At 42.9% G+C, this 21,042-nt stretch overlaps 1 protein-coding gene across 13 annotated transcripts in view; it reads right to left on the bottom strand.

Moving 5' to 3' along the window:
• Positions 1 to 21,042, bottom strand: part of MAST2 (microtubule associated serine/threonine kinase 2) — a 295,348-nt gene that overhangs the window by 25,951 nt on the left and 248,355 nt on the right. For all 13 annotated transcript variants that reach the window (XM_053244173.1, XM_053244182.1, XM_053244169.1 and 10 more), the window contains 4 exons: positions 17,701 to 17,833; positions 15,867 to 16,032; positions 13,218 to 13,319; positions 5,392 to 5,514 (listed from right to left, as the gene is read on the bottom strand). In XM_053244173.1, the coding sequence (XP_053100148.1) occupies positions 5,392 to 5,514; positions 13,218 to 13,319; positions 15,867 to 16,032; positions 17,701 to 17,833 (524 nt within the window). The remainder of the gene's footprint in view (positions 1 to 5,391; positions 5,515 to 13,217; positions 13,320 to 15,866; positions 16,033 to 17,700; positions 17,834 to 21,042) is intronic.

The following is a 21,042-nucleotide window of genomic DNA, read 5'->3' as shown; positions in this document are numbered from 1 at the left end:
GAGTGATTCAAAGAAGCACTACAAGCTTACCCACAGAAATGCATATAGGGCCAGGGGCCAAACCTAGCACGTGTGTACGGAACAGAGGTTTGCTAATGGGAACTCCCTCATTCACTGCCTCAAGTTCTCTTGATCACTGGTTATAGGAGAAGCCAAGATCAGGGAAAGACCATAATTTTACACAGAGTCACTTTATAAAAACTCTGCTGAAAGTGAAGCAGCCTCACATTATTTTGCAAAGGCTCTATTCAGTCATTCTAGTTGTCAAATAATATCTCACTTGAGAATTAATTGCACTTTTCCAATGGTAAACAACATCTGATGCAGACATGAATCATGGAAATTGTCTGTGAGATGTCCCTCACAGCAGTGCATTATCAAGGAAACCCAGCAAATTGTGGTAGCTTGGCATACTGGGTGTCAATAATGGCCTGGGATATGCTGTGAGTGGTTGGATGGAGGAGGAGTGGGAGATCCCAGAAAGTGTGTGTGGAGATGCTGTCTGCTAGTGCCACCCAATCTAGTTAGTAACCTTGGTTACCTTACTAGTAAAGATATAATTCTTTCCCTACTAAGTGTTTTAATAAATGAACTACTGATAGTGTGGCACAGCATTGACCCAGGAGTTGGGGGACAGTATCCCGATTACAAACTGCATAAATGGAAGTCATTCAGTTTATGCAAGCAGTATTAACAGTTTATTGCCTCATGTCACCACAGAAGGATAACAGGAGGGAGGGAACAGAAAAAATGAATGGGCTCAGCACACACCATTTCCAGGTCCAGATGCTATGGGATCCCCCCCCACCCCCCATTTATTGCTACAGGAGAAGAGTACTGCTGAAACCTGCATAAACATCACTACTAGGGCAACTGGAAAAACTTACTCACATGGTAGTAAAAATGTCCAGTGTTTTAATAACATAATTGAAATAAATTATAGCTAGGCCAGTAGTGCCACAGAAATACTGAACACTTATCATCCATCCATCCATCTATATATAATTCTCTAAAATTAGAGCCAGCGTGGTGTAGTGATTAGAGTGCTGGACTAGGACCGGGGAGACCCAAGTTCAAGTCCCCATTCAGCCATGATACTAGCTGGGTGACTCTGAGCCAGTCACTTCTCTCTCAGCCTAACCTACTTCACAGGGTTGTTGTGAGGAGAAACCTAAGTATATAGTACACTGCTCTGCACTCCTTGGAGGAAGAGCAGGATATAAAATGTAAAATAATAACAATAATAATAATAATACCCCCAGTGAGGCACTACCTTGGAGGGGTTGTGGGGCTTGCGTGCTCTGAGGAAGGTGACAGCTATGCCAGAGGTCCAACCATACTGGACAGGTCTCACCAGAGGAGCCAGACAAAAAGTGCCTCTCCCATCAACAATATGGTGAGACGTAACTTTAATAAATCTATACCAGATCGGTCGTCGCCCGGGTCAACAAGGACCGCGCCAGGTGCTATAGTCCCTGGACATCTGGTGGCAAGTGGGCTACAGGACTCAGGATCTTCAGTTGAGCAACCAGGGCTGGAGACAGCAAAGTTACTGGAAGAAACGTTGCTTAACCGAAAAAAATATACAAAAAATGCCAATGAGGAAATAATGATCTGCTATTACAAGTCTAGTCCAACTAGAAGAGGTTATTTAAAAAGAATGTACCAAATTTGGAAAGAGAAGCATCCAGATACAGAAATCACAGAACAAAGGCTAGCAGACCAGAGAAGATTCATTATAAGAAATAAAGTATTCACAGGAGTTGAGCTGGAAGAACTGCAAAGAGCAACACAGGCTCAAGATATGGAAGAAGAATTACCACCAACTGAAGCAGTGGCTCAGGCGCAGATGGAGGAGGATACCACCGTTGCTGAACTGTTTCAAAATCAAAACCAGGCAACCACCCTTTTGCCTTCACCTCAAAAACCCAAATGCCGTTTAACAGAAAAGGAACAAGAACTAAAGCAAAAAATAACTGAACACATGAACCAAACAACCACCAGGGTTCGACTTCCCGCTCTAAAAACAGTTGCCAAAAAACAACTTGCTCAGGTATTAAAAGATGTCAATGCTGCACTTGTAGAAATAACAACCAATAATTTGCAAGAAACAAACCAACTAATGTACAGTGCAGCAACAATAACAACACAAGAGCTCGGATATAGGATCAGTGGACCTGTAAAAAAAGAAAGCAGTACATCACCTAAATGGAAGATTCGATTAGAAAATAAAATCTCCAGGCTTAGATCAGATGCTAGTAAATTGAAAGATATGAAAGACAAGAAGCTGAAGAATGAAAACACCAAACAGTATCTGATCCAAAAATACCACCAAGATTCAAGGACAATTAGAGAAGTCCTGGAAATAATAAAGCAGCAAATAACAGCAGTGTCAAAGAAGATTAGAAGATATGAAGCCAGAATTACACAACACAGGCAGAATCTCCAATTCCAGTCGAATCAGAGACGTTTCTACCAAAGCATAGAAGGAGAAACTGCAAGAAACCTAGAAACACCAAATAAAGAAGAAACAGTGCAATTCTGGGGAAAATTGTGGGACAATCCAATAGATTATAATAAAAAAGCAGGCTGGGAAAAGAGGTCAAAAAATGTAACCAACAAATGCAAGATCTAATTAATAAGTGAAAGAGCAAAGAAAATTAAAAATTGGATTGCTCCAGGCGACGATGAACTGCATGGCTTTTGGCTTAAACACCTAACAAGCCTTCATAAACAACTATCAAAACAGTTCAATCACATTTTGCAAGGAGGTGATATTGAACAATGGCTAACAACTGGGAAAACTCATCTCATCATGAAAGACCCAGCAAAAGGTGCAGTTCCAAGTAATTATAGACCGATAACCTGTCTGCCAACCATGTTCAAATTATTAACTGGAATAATAGCAGATGAAGTGATGTAACACTTATGTAACACAATAATTAGGGCTGGGGATGATGGGAGTTGTAGTTCAAAAACAGCTGGAGTGCCAAGGTTCCCCACCCCTGCGATAGGCTATACCTCCCTCGCAGCTCAGGTGGAAGAGGAATGCTGCAAGTCCATCAAACAGTAGAGGAGGAGAAAAGAGGCCTTGAAGAATATATCAAGGACAGTGAAGAAGATGCACTTCAAATGGTCAATAATGCAAAACTATTCAACACTAATGAAACAAAACAGGCCTACAAGAAAGACCAAGTCAAGAACCGAGCAGAAAAATGGAAAAATAAGCCACCGCATGGTCAATATTTGCACAATATAAGTGGAAAATCAGACATCACCGAGACCTGGCAATGGCTTAAGAATGGCAACTTGAAGAAAGAAACAGAGGGTTTAATACTGGCTGCACAAGAACAGGCACTAAGAACAAATGCAATAAGAGGAAAAGTTGAAAAATCCACCACAAACAGCAAGTGCCCCCTTTGTAAAGAAGCAGATGAAACCGTGGACCACCTAATCAGCTGTTGTAAAAAGATCGCACAGACTGACTACAAACAAAGGCATGACAAAGTAGCAGGGATGATACACTGGAACATCTGCAAAAAATACAAGCTACCTATAGCCAAACATTGGTGGGACCATAAAATTGAAAAAGTTGAATAAAATGAAGATGTAAAAATATTATGAGACTTCCGACTACAAACAGACAAACATCTGCCACACAATACACCAGGTATAAGTGTAGTCGAGAAGAAAGAAAAACAAGTCAAAATAATCGACATAGCAATACCAGGGGATAGCAGAATAGAAGAAAAAGAAATAGAAAAAAATCACCAAATACAAAGATCTACAAATTGAAATTGAAAGGCTGTGGCAGAAGAAGACCGAAATAATCCCAGTGGTAATTGGCGCCCTGGGTACAGTTCCAAAAGACCTTGAAGAGCACCTCAACACCATAGGGGTCACAGAAATCACCATCAGCCAGTTACAAAAAGCAGCTTTACTGGGAACAGCCTATATTCTGCGACAATATCTATAACAATTGACAATAAAATTCTGGCATCCCAGGTCCTTGTGACGGACTCGATGTCTGGATAAAACAAACCAGTCAATAACACCTGTCTGACTGTGTAAACAAGAATTAATAATAAAAAATAAAAATCACCATCAGCCAATTACAAAAAGCAGCTTTACTGGGAACAGCCTATATTCTGCGACGATATCTATAACAATTGACAATAAAATTCAACAATCCCAGGGCCTTTGGGAAGGACTCAATGTCTGGATAAAACAAACCAGTCAATAACACCTATCTGACTGTGTAAACAAGAAATAATAATAATTTAATAATAATAATCAGTATCTGTCGCTAATCCTACGTGTGGCAGCTCTCATGAGAGTTGGTGAGTGAGAGGGCGGCGGTGGGGGGAGAGAGAAAGTGGCAGCGGGGGGAGTAGGTGGCTGGGGAGAAAGCAGTGGGTAGCCACAAACAAAAGTGAATGGGTGGGCGGGTGGGGAGAGGAAGCAGAGGGCAGTGGCAGCAGGTGGCTGTGCAGAGAGAGAAAACAGTGGGCAGGCAGCCCAAACACAGCCATCCTCCTCGTGAGGAGACCAGCCAAGCAGGCAGCGCAGCCTCCTTCTCCAGACCCACCTGCTGGCCAAATGACAGGTCAGGCCGCACTGGGGCTCAATGAGGCCTCTCTGCGGCTACACAGAGAGGAGAGGAGATGGCCTATGAGGCGGTAGAGAGGACAGCACAGCCTCCTTCTCTGGGCCAGTCTGCCAGCCCAATGGCAGGTTGAATGGGATCCTGTGTGACCCTCAGCTGCTGGCTGAGTGGGCAGTGGAGAGGAACGGGCAAGTTTCGAGTGGATGGGTGGGGGAGAACAGGGGAGTGGGGGCTGAGTGCACTAGAGCACAGATGCTCTGTGTGGGATCAGCTAGTTCAAGAATATTTCTTCTTCACTCTTTCCTAACACTAACCACAAACCATACTCAAGTATGTATTAAAAATTAGCTCTGGGCTCCTTAGAGGAAGAGCGGGATATAAATGTAAAAATAAGTAAATAAATAAATTCACAAAGTATTACTTTAAATCAGCTCTAGTCAAATACATTTTACTGAACTGGTGATAAAACTTGCTGGAACTTATTCGCAGAGTACAGAAGCAGTGTTGAATTTTTAGCACTACTTCTCAGACTCGCAAATGCTGTGTTGGGACCCAATGATAAGTCACCAGGATGCCATTTTCCCCAAGGGGTAACCAACTGAACATATGGGTGACTTCTGAATGACTGAGGCAAACTGATAAATTAGCTCTGAAAGATTAAAAATCTACTTCCGTTTCTTTGTCATAAAAATGTCTGTAAGGTACTTCGCTTCACATTTAATAAAGAACAATAAATAAAAAATATTTAATATCATCTACTGTTAATCATGAACTTTGATCCTTACTATCAAAGTAGCTTGTGTCATCTTCTGATTCTAACTGTGGAATAAATTCTGCTTTTTGCCGAAGTAATCCATTCCAATCTAAGTCCTTGAAGAACCTGTGTTGTTTCACCTCAAAAGCACTACCTGAAATGACAACATTGTGAGGAGTTTTTAAAATCATGCCATAGCCAAGTCAAATCAATCTTTATTACGGTCCGTGATCAACAAGACAAAACAACAAAAACATTTATATCACTGACTATCTATATATTTATTTCTCCTGGGTGTGCCTTTGAACGTGCATCCCGGCACCCAGTCTGATTGGCTGGCGCACCCAGGAGAATTGGCTGGCGGTGGGCCAGGCCGCGGCAATGGTGGCAGCGGGTCCGGCCTGGTGGCGGAGGCAGCACTTGGCTCAGCAGCCTGGGCCCATCCCCGCCCGGAGACTGGGGCAGAAGGTGGGGGTGGGGGGAGAGGTAGCCGGCCCCAAAGAGGCCGGCCACAGAGGCTGGCAAGTGGTGGCAGCAGGCCCGGCAGGCCGTGGAGGTGGCACTTGGCGTGGCGGGCCCGGCCAGGCCGCGGAGGCACTGGGCCCAGCCGCGGAGGTGGCGGGACCAGCCCCTGAGGCCAGGCGCCCATGGGGGCTGGGGTGGGAGGGAACCGGGCGGCAGGACTTACCTGTTCGCTGCCCGGGAGGAGGAGGAGTGGCGGCGGCGGGGCCCTTTTTGGCTGCCCGCCGCCTGGTTAAGGAGAATAAAATGGGGAGGGGGGAAGGGGGAGGAGAGATTGGGGGGAGGGCAAGTGAATGTGGGGGAGGACGAGGACAAGAGAGAGTGGGGCAGGGGGGAGGGCGAGGGCAAGATAGCGTGGGGGAGGGCAAGGGCAAGAGAGCATGGGGCAGGGGGAAGGGAGGGCAAGAGTGTGGGGCAGGAGGGAGGGCAAGAGAGAGTGGGGCAGGAGGGGAAGGGCACGAAAGAGGAGCAGGGCGAGGGAGGGCAAGAGAGAGTGGGGCAGGGGAGAGGGGAAGGGCAGGGGAGAGGAGCAGGGGGTAGGGGAGGGAGGGAGGGCAGGAGAGACTGGGGCAGGAGGAGGGAGGGCAGGAGAGACTGGAGCAGAAGGGTTAGAGAGAGTGGGGAGGGAGGGCAAGAGAGAATGGGGAGGGAGGGAGGGGAGGGGGCAAGAGAGTGGGGAGGGAGGGAGGGGACGAGGAGCAAGAGTGTGGGGTGGGAGGCAGGGGGAGGGAGAGTGGGGCAGGAGGGAGGAGGGAACAGCTGGCCTAGTAGATTATATCATTGTTATTCATATCGACTAGACAAGCATATGAACATGCCTTATTAGCTAAAACACAACATTTAGTTGCTTCATAGGTGACATAGGAATCTCTATTCTCTAATAATATTATAGCAAGTATAACTCAATGGACAGACTGTTTATCTCAAAATTGTATTGAAAATCATAGTTCAACTACAGACAAGTCACTAAGCTTACTTTCCTCATAGATATAATGCATGGATAAAGAAGATAACATGTTGCTACCATCTTGAATCTTGCGAATAGGCACAAAAACAGGTTGCTCACTTGTGCCTGCTGATCTGGTAGTGAGCCATTGACATTCATTAGAATGGGTTCTGCACCTGTGCGGAAGCCTCTCTGTGTCAAATAACACAGCTCCTTTTCGGAACTTGAACCCCACCCCACGTGACCATGTGGCTATTTAAGGCAGGAGGAAGTGCCAGCACTTCCGTTCCTTGGAGACTGCCAGAACAGGCGATCAACGCTGTACGAGCAGGTGAATTCCAGTTGAAAACCTGCACACTACTGCAGTGGGGAGGTTTGGGAGGGTCTAATTAATATCAACAGATCACTACTAGATCATCAGTTACAGGTGAGCAACCTATTTATCTGGATCGTGATCCACTGAATCCATTAGAATGGATATTTAGTTAGCTTCTTCAGGAGGACAGAGCAGTAGCAGCAATTACTGTAACACCCTTTTAGATATCAAAAGGGCTCTTTTGTTCTACATGTCAAGGACAAAGTCAACTTCTCCCAAAATTCACCTTCGATGCAGAGCGCAAGTCAATGGCGTAATGCTTTACAAAGAGCAGTTTGGAAGACCATGTTGCAGCTCTACAAATGTCCTTGAACGAAATGCCTGACGGTTGGGCTGCTGAGGCACCTTTTGTCCTGGTGCCTTGATGGATTTTGGCAGCTGAACCTTTTGCAGCTTGCAAGTCAGCAGGATGAGTTCCACTAGCCAGTGCTTGAGTACTGCCTTCATAGGAAATAAACAACTTCTTTGTTTTTCTAATTGACTTCGTCCTCGACAGGTAGAACAGAAGAGCCCTTTTGACATCCAAGGAATGAAAGGCCATCTCGAGTGCTGTACTTGGAGAGCTGAAGAAGGTAGGTGGTATGATATCTTGATTTATGTGAAAATCTGTCACAATTTTTGGTAGGAAGGACAGGTCTGGGCTTAGTAAGACCTTATCCAGATAGAAGTGTGTAAAAGGCACATCCATTCTCAACGCAGTCAGCAAACTCACTCTGTGTGCAGTTGTGATAGCTACTAAGAAGAATGCTTTTAATGAGACCAGTTTTAGGTCAGCTGTAGCCATTGGCTCAAAAGAAGATTCCATCAAGGCCGAAAGAACCAAAGAAATACTCCATGGTTCTAGTGGCTGTTTTACTGGTGGATACAGGTTGGAGAGATCCTTTAAAAAACTCTTGCAGCTGAGGTGGGAGAATACTGACTTTCCATCCCTTCCTGGGTGCTTAGCTGAGATAGCTGCTAAGTGAACTTTAATGGAGATATTAGACAGCACCAACCTTTTTAACAAGGTCAGATACAGCAAGACCTCGCACACCGTAGCCTTAGATGGGCGGAAGGCTCGAAAGGCAGCGTAACAACTGAAGCACTTCCACTTACTTGTGCAGTTTCTTCTAGTGGAAGGCTTCCTTTGGTTTAACATAATTTTGTCTAGAGGTCTATCCTCCAAGCTGTTAGCTTTAGAGTGGGTACTTCTGGGTGCAATACTCAAGCGTTGTTTTGGGACAGAAGATCCTGGCATGGAGGCAGTCTTCTGTATCTGTGATAGGACAGTCTGAGTAGATGTGCTGGCTAGTAGCCTTCCTACCAACGGCAGAGGAGGATACATGTACAACAGATGTTGAGACCAATCCATCTGGAACACATCCCCCAATGACTGAAGGTCGTGACCTGCCCTCATACAGAACCTCCTGCACTTGGCACTGCAAGCCATCGCAAAGCAGTCTGTATGGGGTTACCCCTACACTCTGAATATTGGAAGCAAGTACTTGTCGCTCAACTCCCACTCGTGTCGCTCCTCCCTTTTGAATGTGCGACTGAGATAGTCCACCATAACATTATTCCTTTGATGTGCATTGCCACAGGGATGATGTTGTGCATGATGTACCAATGCCAAATCTGTACACACAATGCACACAGCGATCTGGACACCATCCCTCCTTGCCTGTTTATATAGGCAATCGCTGTTGTATAGTCTAGCTGTATCTGAGCAGTCCTGCCTCTGAGCATGGGTAGGAATGCCTTAATGGCCTGGAATACTGCCAATAGCTCTAGGAAATTTATGTGGAGTTGCCATTGTTGGCGACTCCACTGTCCCTGGACTACCTTGCCATTGCAGTGACACCCCCCCTTCCAACATGGATGCGTCAGTCGTCACCCACACCATGGGGGTGGGGTTATTGTTGAAAGGGGACTCCCCAAAAAAGGTTCTCCTGTAGTGTCCACCAGGTCAAGGACTGGATGATCTGATGTGGAACCAGCAACTTCTTTTGTTGGAAATTAATGTTCAGGTGGAAGCTGGATAAGAACCCCAACTGCGGTTTTCACATTTTTAGGTGTTAGTGTGCTGAACTGTTGTTTTGCAGGACACCATCAGGCCTAGGAGGCATTGGATCTATTTTGCACACTGCAGTGGACTGGACTGGAACTGATGTACAACCTCTGTTATGGCCTGGAATCGGTCCTGAGGTAAGTAGGCTCTGCCTTTCCGCATATCCAGGACAGCGCTTATGTACAAGATTGTCTTCAAAGGGTCAAGATGAGATTTCTTCCAGCTGACCTCTATTCTGAGGTCCTGGAGAAGACGCAATAAGTACTGTATTTGATAATTTACTCCTTCTCCATCCTTTGACGCCAGTAGGCAGTCATCGAGATAAGAGTAAATTGCCATCCCTGTGGTCCGCAGGTGGGCTACCACCATGGCCATGCATTTTGTGAATACTCGAGGGGCAGTGCAAAGGCCAAATGGTGGAATCTGTTACTGATAAATCACTGTCCCCACTATAAATCTCAGAAACGTCTGGTAGGCAGTCCTGATCCCCATGTGAAAATAAGCATCCCGCAGGTCAAACGTTGCAAGTCACCCACTGCTCCTAATGTAAAAGTGGCAGGATGTCTTGCAACATCATCATTCAATACTTGTTCACATGAACAAACTTGTTCAGATGTCTGAGCTCCATTATCAGCCTTAGTCCTCCATCCCTTTTGTGGATTTGAAAATAGCGGGAGCAGAACCCCTTCCCGTGTGCCCACAGAACTAGGATGATAGCTCATTTGTCCAGCAGCTCCTGCAGCTCCTTCAGCAAGGCAGGCATAGCCCTCATAAAGTGCAAGCTTTGAAAAGTTGGACGAGCCTTGAAAGTCGGCATAACCTGAAGAGACTATCTTCAACATCCATCGATCCGATGTTATATGGTGACATGCCTGGGCAGGGCTTGCCAATCAGATATTGTTGTTGGCTGATGGTGTCAACTGAGCCTGATAGATACTGCAGGCTGTCCCATTCAGTGCTACGTTGTTGGGGTAGGCTGTTGCTTGAATCGGGCTGGAATCCAGCACTGGACAAAGGCATGATGGGCTGTTGTCCTCAAAGATGCTGCTTAGGGGCATCCCGCTTGTTATTATGCTGGGCCCTGATTATTTTTGTTTGAGGCTGGTGATGTTTCTTGTAATATGTGTGTGTGGTGGGGGAGAGAGAGAGGAGAGCTTACCTTGAACGAGGAGAGCTGTGGTAGCAAGCATCACTTCCTGGTTGCATTTGAATGGGAAACTAGAAATGTTAACACTGTAAGATATTCCCCTCAGGGGAGGGAGCCACTCTGGGAAGAGCAGAAGGTTCCAAGTTCCCTCCCTGGCATCTCCGAGATAGGGATGAGAGAGATTCCTGCCTGCAACCTTGGAGAAGCTGCTGCCAGTCTGTGAAGACAATACTGAGCTACATAGACCAATGGTCTGACTCAGTATATTGCAGCTTCCTATGTTTCTATGGCTGGTGACTTGATTGACTGATTGATTGATTAAGTGCTGTCAAGTTGGTGTCGACTCTTAGCAACCACATAGATGGATTCTCTCCAAGATGATCTGTCTTCAGCTTGGCCTTTAAGGTCTCTCAATGGTGCATTCATTGCTGTCATAATCAAGTACATCCACCCTGCTGCTGGTTCTCCTCTTCTCTTTCCTTCAACTTTTCCCACTATTATGGACTTCAAAAGGGAGCTGAGTTTTCGCATAATGTGTCCAAAGTATGATAGTTTGAGCCTGGTCATTTGTGCCTTGAGTGAAAATTATGGATCGATTTATTCTATGATCCATCCATTTGTTTTCCTGGCTGTCCATGGTATCCTCAAAAATCTTCTCCGCACCAAAGTTCAAAACCATCAATACTTCTTCTATCTTGCTTCTTCAAAGTCCAGCTTTCGCATCCACAGAGTATCACAGGGGAAACCAAATGATTCTAATCTTTGTAGGTGTAGACATGTCACAGCATCTAAATATCCTTTCCAAGGCCTTCATTGCAACCCTAGCAAGTGCTAGTCTGCGGCATCTTTCTTGACTGCTAGATCCTTTACTGTTGATGGTCGATCCTAAAAGGCAGAAGCTATCCACCACTTCAATGTCTTCATTATGAATTCTGGGGCTGGTTGCTGTGCCCATTGTCATTAGTTTAGTCTTCTTTACATTCATTCATTCATTCATTCATTCAAATTCATATACCACCCAAACTTTCATCTCTAGGTGGAGTTGTAGTCCCATTTTTTCACTGTGCTCCTTGACTTTCATTACTAGAGCTTGCAAATAATCCACATTCTCAGCTATCAAAGTGGTGTCATCAGCGTAGCTCAGGTTTTTGATGTTTCTTCCTCCAACTTTAAAACCACACTCATCTTCTTCCAATCCATATTCTCTCAGCATATGTTCAGCATATAAATTGAATAAAGGAGAAAGTATACAGCCTTGTCTTACTCCTTCGCTGATCTGAAAGTCTGTTTCACCATGTTCCATCTGGACTGTTGCTTCCTGACCTGTGTATAGGCTTCTTATGAGAACAATGAAATGTTCTGTTACACCCATTTTCCTAAGGATATTCCACAACTTGACATGGTCAATGCAACGGAAGGCTTTTCTGTAGTTAATAAAGCACATATTAACTTCTTTCTGGTATTCTTCGGCTTTCTCAATTATCCAGAGTGCATCAGCAATGATGTCTCTTGTTCCTCGACCTTTTCTGAAACCAGCTTGAACATCCGGCATTTCCCTTTCCACCTAGAGCTCTAATCTGCATTGCATGATCCTGAGCATTATTTTGCTAGCATGTGAAATTTAAGGATATTGTGCAATGGTTTGCACAGTCTGTTAGGTCTCCTTTCTTTGGTATTGGTATGTAGACTGACCTCTTCCAATCTGTTGGCCACAGTGTCGCTCTCCAAATTTGCTGGCATAGTTTGGTTAGAGCCTTGACTGATTTCTGTAGCTATTCCATCAATTCCTGTAGCCTTCCAACTTGGTAATGACCGGAGTGCTGACCTAACTTCATCTTCCCGTACTAGAGGTTCTTGCAAGTAGGGAATATCTTCTAGAGTATCTTGGATGTTGATGTCCCTGCTGTACAGATTTTCAGTATACCACTTCCATCTCTGTTTGATCTTCTTTGAATCAGTTACTATCTGTTCTTTGGCATCCCTTAACATACCAATTTGAGGTTGGAACCTCCTCCTTAGTTCAGAAATCTTTTGGAGAACTTGCCTTTTTTCCTGTGTCTATTTCCATCCTCAAGGTCTTTACAGATGTCATTGTAGTATTGCTCCTTGTCTTTTCTAACAGCTTTCTGAAATTCCCTATTAGGTTATTTCCTGAGGTCTTTATCTTTCTTGACTTTGGCTTCTCTCCTCTTCTGGGCAATTTCTACCATCTGTTCTGACATCCATTTTGCTTTTTTCTGTTTATTGGTCTTTGGCAGTCTCTTTTCACATTCATCCTTAACAACTTCTTTGATTTCATTCCACAGTTCCTCTGGTTCCCTATCAATGAGGTTCAGAACTTCAAGTGGTTCCTGATGTTCTCCTTGAAAACGGTAAGTAAATTTCTCAAGATCATAACGTGGAAGCTGGATAGTTTTGTTTTTCTGCTTTAGCTTGACTTGGAACTTGCACATGAGCAGTTCGTGATCTGCTCCACAATTGGCCCCCAGCCACGTCTTTGCTCTTATAAATCTCTCTTTCAAAGATGCTTATCAGCCAGTACTAGGATCTTACAGAACAGGATAGAGTTTGTGGAAAGATGCCGTGCTCTGATAATTGTAGCAAGTTAGGGGATTGCAAAAATCATTCTCCCCATACATGGTGGCATCAGAAGTCTTTATACTGTTTATATCATAGACAGAGGGATCAGTAGACCATTGAGAATATTAACTTTGTGGTCTGCAAACATTCCCCCACACAATAAGTATTTCTCTTTTTTTACAAATTGAACTTGTTTTCCAATACTTCTAACCATCACTGTTATAAGAATTAATTTATACCTGTTCCCAGTCTTTCCATGGGGTTTTGTCGCAGCAGTTTACCAATGAGGTCCTGTGCATCTGGTGGTAGAGCTTCATCTCCCTCTGGCCAAGCAATTTCATCTATGGTAAACAGATTAATATGATTAAATAAAATTTCACTTCATGGGCTTGCATTCAAACAGCGAGTACAGTCTGAAGAATATTCTATTTGCAAAATAGCACTTCCCTACCTCCTGCAATGCCCCACGTGTTTCCCAAAATCACTCCTGAGGGCCAAGGGATTCTCGAGAATGGTGTGGAATGTGACATAGGAAAAAAAGGTATACACTTGGAACAGTCTTCTTGTGAGGAGAGCAGGAGAAACTATCTGGAGGCTATTTTGAGAGGGTACTATCTGGAGGTTACTTCTAATCTTAGAAGTCTTGGAGCCAAAATAGGGGAACTGCTTGGTGCCAAAAAAGAAAACAGATGAAAGCAGGCAATTCAGGAACATGGTGGAAGAGAGAATCAGGTTTCCCCAATGGAATATGGTTACCTCTAAGTATAAAGGCGACAGAAATGACAGAAATGGCATATTGGGGAAAGGTGAGCTGTGTGCATCATTGGGGGCAGAATCTCCAATAAACTTGAAAACTTAAGAAGAAATAGCTACTTCAAATAACCATTTTAGGTGGAAATACCAGGTTCAAGTAGTACTGGGGAGCTATTATCCACCAGAAAAACTCTGAAAGAGGATTTTGAAATAGAGATAAATAAAAAAGAGAGTAAAAAGAGAAGGTGGTATAAAAACTGATAATTTTCAATTACCTTCACATAGATTAGGAAATGAATTTTCAGGTTGTGATCAAAGAGGAAAAATTTTGAGACATCTTGAATTATTATGATTTAGAATTGGTCATGGAATCAAATAGAGAACAGCTTGCCCTGGATTTAAACCTCTGTGGAGTTCAAGATCTGGTATGAGATTAAATTATTGCCAAATTGCTAGGGAACAGTGCTTCAGTGCTATCAAAATTCAACATATATGTAAGTGAAAAGCTGCCCAGAAAGTTCAGCATGGTCACATTGTGTCTCACAAAGGGAAACTTATCAAAATAGCAGATTAGGTCAAAGAAAGTTGAAAAGAACTCAGAAGGGGCAAACTTCTTCAGGATACTTGGAGGTTATATAAAGGCATGATACTAGAAGCTTAGAAATAATTCTATCACAGATAGAATTCAAAAGGCTCCTAGAGCGATTAGAACAAGTTGAGTCAAGGAAATTATAAGAAGGTTTCCTTTAGAAAATGGTCAAATGAAGAAAGTAAGGAGACAAATTCTGTCAAAACAAATGTAAGCTAAAGATAAGGTAAGCAAAAAATTAGAATTTGAGGAGCATGTTGTTACAAACATTAAGACAAACAATAAAGATGTCTTTAAATACAGCAGAAGCAGAAAACCAGTAAGGAAGAAGTTACACTGTTAGACAACCAATATGTGAAAAGGTTGCTGAAGGAGATTATGGAGATTGCCAAGAAGCTGAAAGAATTCTTCAGCCCAGATACCACATACAATCATGGTTCTGCACCATGTTCACAAGTCCTTAGCAAACATGCTCCTGCTCCTCTTCACATATGAATTGAGGAAGTTTTAAACTTCAGTTCAGATCCTGATTTAAACCCCCCCCACCCCCCACCCCAAAATTGGCTGATATGTCCAAATCCAGAAAATCCTGGCTTGTTCTAAAGAGTTTGCAAGGACGCCCAACTGGAACCCCAATTTCACATCTTTATTTACTTAAGATTTATTTAAATCTTATTTAAGATTTAAAATGAGCCACCATGAGCTCCATCGGCCGTTAAGATAATCTGGAGAGGTCTGTCTGGAGTTGCCACTGGCTCGTCCGGTGGCCACACAGGGATGGGCCTTCTCTGTTGCCTCCCCAAGACTCTGGAATGAGCTCCCTGCTGAAATAAGAGCCCCCCCCCATCTCAGACAACTTTTAAAAACTACTCAAAGACTTCTATCTTCTCCGAAGCTTTTAAATTTGACTAGGTTTTAAATTGTTTTAAGCTTTTTATTTTCTGTGTTCTGACTTGTTTTATGTTGTTGTAAACTGCCCAGAGACAAAGGTTTGGGGTGATATACAAATTTTATTTATTATATTTTTATTTATTTAACACATTTATATACTGCCCAAAACTCAAGTCTCTGGGCGGTTTAAAACAAAGTTAAACAAACAAACAAAAACAATCTTGCCTTGTTTGAAAACTCTGATTAGAACAAGGCAGAATGTTCTACAGGAAACAGAATTTTGGACTAAATGGATCTTTGTTCTGAGGCAACAGAGCTCTTCCTGTGTTGTTATGATCTGCTCTAACCATTACAATGGGCTTGGATTACTCTTGCAAGTATATCAGCTGACACAGGCCTGCAAGACCCTCTCACATCGGGTCGGACAACGGTCTGAACACAGGTCGCTTTATACACCTTGAGTTCAACAGTTGCCATAAAAGGGCAACTTTTATTTGGAATTCCAGAATTCACATGCAACAGAACTACATTAAATAGCTTTGAAGTATATTTGTAACGTGTTTTCTAGTATCTTGAATGCTGATGAACTAAGAATTCCTGGAGCCTTTTACCAGATATAGACAATACTTGCTGTTTATAAGAGGAGAATACATACCACTGATAACTTGTCCAAATAACTCTTCTGGTGTGTCTCCAAAAAAAGGAACACAGCCAACCAGAAATTCATAAAGGATGACTCCCATAGCCCACCAATCCACAGGCTTTCCATAACCCTGTCGCAAAATTACTTCTGGGGCAATATATTCTGGAGTTCCACACACCTGAAAAAAAGAAGATGTAATGTAGAGATGATTATGTTTTGAAGCATTCTGCATAGTTTGTGGCTTGTATCTTATTTGTCATAATAACTGTAGACCATCTGATCTATGTATCTCTAGGCCACTGTTCTTCACTGCATGGCCTATGGTCACTTGCAGGCCCACTCAGATCCCAGTGGTGGTACTCTGGCTTACCTCTCCCCGTCCTCCCATGCCTTCTGCCAGCCTGTGCCCTTCCTGCTCCTCACTGGCTGCCAGTGAGGGGATGAGAGATTTTGTTGCTGGCATCAGACAGGAAACCTCACATCCTCTTCCCCTAGCCCACTGCTGTAAGAGTGGCTCATGAGGGAAGAAGATGTGAGGTTTCCTTTCTTCTCTCTCTTCCTCGCACTTTCTCTGCCTCCCACTGCTGTAACCACAGCCACTGCCCTCTCTTCCTCCCTCCGCAGGATAAGCCCTTTCGGTGGCTGCAGAGTAGCCCCCACTTTAAAATAGTGAAGATCACAGTTGGCTGGTTTTATTTATTTATCTGTTCATACAAACAGCCTAATATATACATCTCTAGGCAGTGTACACAGTCCAAATTACAACACAAAATAAAAAGCAAAAAATTAAGACAATTTCACAGATTAAAAACAATTCACAGAGTAAAAAATTCAACAATTTATAATTATTTTTAATCAAAAGCCTGGGAACATAGGTGTGTCTTAAGTGTCTTTTAAAAAGCAATCAGATATGGAGCAGCTCTTGTTTTGACAGGGAGTGCATTCCAAAGCCCTGAGAAGGCCCAGCCTCGAGTCACCATCAGATGAGCTGAGGGCAACTGTAACCAGACTCCCCCAGATGATCTTAATAGGCAGCAGGGGGTTCATGACAAAGAAGTTGGTCTCAAATGCCCCAGGTAAGGTATACTGGTTAAAAATCAGCAACAATAAGAACGGAATAAAAGCAATGAACACAGTTCAAAAAATATTTTCAACTAAAAAGCCTGAGAAAACAAGTGCATCTTAAGGGTCTATTTAAAGACAGTCACAGCTGGAAAAGCTCTTATTTTGACAGGAAGCACATTCCAAAGCCCTTGAGTAGTCATAGAGAAGGCCTGGTCTCAATTTGCCAGCAAACGATAAAGTGGCAACTGTAACTGAACCTCCACAAATGTTATTAATAGGTGTCAGGTTCATGACAGAGAAGACACTCTCTTAAACACCCTGGACCAAGCCATTAAAGGCTTTAAAGATAATAATCAGCACTTTGTATTTTGCTCAGAAACATATTGGCAGGCAGTGCAGTTATTTTAATAATGATGATGTAGATTATCTTTCCTCTGGCCACATTCTAGACAATAAGATTCAGTATTACAAAACTGAAAATTTCAGCATAGCTGCTCAGGTGTTAACATTTGGAGCTCTTTTCCACAAATAAATGGCAATAAATGGCGTGAAGTAATATAGTATTTCATATTTCTATTTTCTCTATCAGAAAGATGAACAACAATTCCACAGGTTTGCCACAAATTACACCGTGAGAACATTAAGTTTTCACAAAATGTTTAAAGATAGAAATAGACACAATCAGGATGCCACTCGGCTATACTGAGTCAAAGCTGCACTGTTCTAGACACCTGTAAAGAGCCACTTGCCAGTTATTCACAAACATTTCGCTTTGGCTTACCTGTTTATCTAAGAATTCTCTGGCATCTTTCTCAATATGTCCTTCATACAGATTGGTTGTCAGGCTCATTAAACCAATCTTAGATAGCCCAAAATCAGTTAGCTTGATGTGACCCATCGATGTTATGAGAAGACTGGAAAGAAGAGGAAATCGATCAGTAACACTGCCATTGATAAAAACTACGGAACACAAACTATATTGCTATACCATTATTATCTAGCAGAACACCTGATGGCATGCTGTTAGCCCTGTGTATGTTCACCACACAAGGTCAATTTTTGTTGAAGACAAAGTTGGAAAAGACAGTTTTAGTTTAGATGCAGCAAATTTTAAAGTATACATTTACAAAAGCTGTTATTCTTTGTATGATTTATATTATGAAGCAGAATTCTGAAGAACTAAAATACCACTTTGTGTTTACATCAAATGCTTGTGTTATAGACTGATCCATTCATAAGATACTAATATGTAAATATCTACTGAAGACTACGTGACAAAGCCCCGTGGTACTTCAAAGGCCAACTAATTTATTTCAATGTATGAAGAGAACAGAGAAGGTGGACAAAGAAGGTGAAGGATCATATTTATTTATTAGTCTAAGAATATTTACATACCATTACTCATTTTTTTTAAAGAAAGCAATCTCTCTCCCTCTCAATACAATACCACTTCCATTAATATGTCCTGGCAAAACAAAAACCAGAGCGGATACAAAAGAGAAGGCATTATTTAGTATACAGCCTCCTATAACTGCCCTACACTTTGCACAGAAAAACTGTCTTAGCTTTTGGGCATAAGAAATACCCAATATGGGAATATTTTTGAAGCAATACTTTACATGGGTAAAAAGGAAAATATGTCAAGTGTAAGCAGTGCAACAAGGAGTTGCAGGGCAGCTTCACACATGTAATGAGTAAAGGTATCCATTACATTTTTAAAAATCGGGTATCACGAACTATTTCCTACATTAGTAAAAACAGGTTGCTTACCTGTAACTGATGATCTAGTAGTGACCCATTGTATCCATAAGGAATGGGTTCTGTGTCTGCGCAGAGACCTTGTGGGTAGATTGACTAGCTATTCGTGACGCCCACTCTGCCTCGCACATGCTCAGTGCTTCTGTTGAAATTGGCAGCTGGGGGTGCCATTTTCTCAGTTTCTTACAGACTGCCATCTTCAACGATCATGCAGTGAAATTTTTAAGTTAAGGGTTACTTAACTTAAACAGCTACTATCACAGTGTGGTTCAGGAGGGTCTTATTAATACAATGGATCACTAACCAGATCACAAGTTACAAGCGAACAACCTGTTTATCTGGATTGTGATCCATTGCATTCATAAGGAATGGGTGATTAGCCAGCTTCCAAGCAAGGTGGTAGGCACAATAGCCCTAGAAACCTTACATCAACACCCCTTTCAAAACACTACTCCCAAAATGCACCTGCTCAGCAGACTTCAGGTCAACAGCATAGTGCTTAATGAAAGGCTGCTGGGAAGACCATGTCGCAGCTGCACACATATCAGCCACCTGTCAGGATTCTTGACAGATGTTCTGCAGAGGACGCATATGCTCTTGTTGAATACACTTGTATGGTGTGCGGTGGATCTATGCCTTGCTGTCAATATGCCTGCACTATTAAGTCCACTGACCAATGTACGAGTCATTGCCACGATATTGGCTGACTTTGCGCCCTGCCTTTATAGGCCACAAAAAGGTTCTTTGTCCTTCTAATGTCCTTGGTCCTTTTTAGGTAATACAGCAAAGACCGTCGGAAATCTAACAAATTCAGCGCTTTCTCCAATGGCAACTGTGGACTTTGAAAAAAGGTAATAATAAAACATAATATCTTGGTTTAAATGAAATTCTGTCACAATCTTAGGTAGGAACTGTGGATCCAACCACATCACCACCTTGTGAGGATAGAATTGAGGATATGGAATGTTTGTCCACATGGTTGTGAGCTCACTCGCTCATCTTACAGTAGTGATAGCTATAAGGAAAACCATCTTCATTGTCACCAGATGGAGCAAAGCTTCATTCAAAGGCTCAAAGTGGTGCTCCGTAAGTGCTGTCAACACTAAGGACAAGCTCCACTGCTCCACAGACAACCATATTGGGAGATATGTTATTTATACCTTTCAGAAATTTCTTACAGTCAGGATGGGAAAAAACAGTGGTGTCATTGCCATCCCAACTGCCATGCATAGAAGAGATAGCTGCCAAATGCACCTTGAGATACACGTTTGCTAAACCCCTGAGCTTTAAGGAGGTCATGTATAGCAAAACATGCCACCGCGTAGCCCTACCAGGGCGGAAACCCTGCGATCGTGCATATTCCTTGAACCTCCTCCACTTGCTTCCATAATGTTTCCTGGTAGTTAGCTTCCTATTGTTAATTAGTATCTCTTTTAGAAGCCAACTCTCCATACTGTCATCTGTAGAGTCCTTACATTTGGATGCTGCACCGCTCCGCCGTCCCAAACTACAAGATCGGGCCTTAGTGGGAACCTGTGGAAGGTCCCTCTTGACAGTTTGAGTAGCTGTGAAAACCAGGGTTGTCAAGGCCACCACTCATATGCCTGATGTGTTGTCCAACGTGATCTGTGCCAGTACATGGTTTAAAGTGGCTGTGCGTAGATGCAGTACCCAATTCTTTAAAGTTTGTTTGGAAAAAGAACATATTTTGCATGCTGCCGGGTTGTGCTGCTCTCCTAAGCACAGGAGGCATGAATCATGGCAGTCCATACAACACTTGAATATATATTTTTAGTCTCCATTGTTAAAGACGTGCCCCCAGGCTTGAGCCTCGCAGCACCAAAACCAAAAATCCAAAATACCGTAACCAGTCCGTTGAACGTTAGAATCATCAAAAAACAGTCCAAGTCCAATAGGGATAAATATATAATCTATTCCCCCTCCTCAAATATATCTAGATGAACCAAGGAGCCAGCAACGAGGTGTTGATGCACTGGCGGTCAAATAAGAACTGGAAAAAAATGGCACTCCCAACTGCCAATTTCAACAGAAGCACTGAGCACATGTGAGGCAGAGTAGGCATCATGAGGAGCGAGTCAATCTACCAGTGAGATCCCTGCGCAGATGCAGAACCCATTCCTTATTAATGGAACGGAACACAACCCAGATACATTAAGTTCTCTCAATAATTACACAAGGTATACTCTCCTAGATGCTATACATACTCTACCGAGTTGTAAATTAACATAGTTTAGTTATCAGATTTGCTTCATTGTTTAAGAGATATATGAAGAAGTATCAGTGGGAAACTTGATTTAAATCAGTGATTTAAATTGAGATTTTATCTTGGTGAGTTAAACAAGGA

Source organism: Hemicordylus capensis, chromosome 4, assembly GCF_027244095.1.
Source record: "Hemicordylus capensis ecotype Gifberg chromosome 4, rHemCap1.1.pri, whole genome shotgun sequence".
NCBI classification, from domain to species: Eukaryota; Metazoa; Chordata; class Lepidosauria; order Squamata; family Cordylidae; genus Hemicordylus; species Hemicordylus capensis.
Note: the sequence above shows the minus strand (reverse complement) of the source record. Positions and strands in the feature narration are given on the sequence as shown.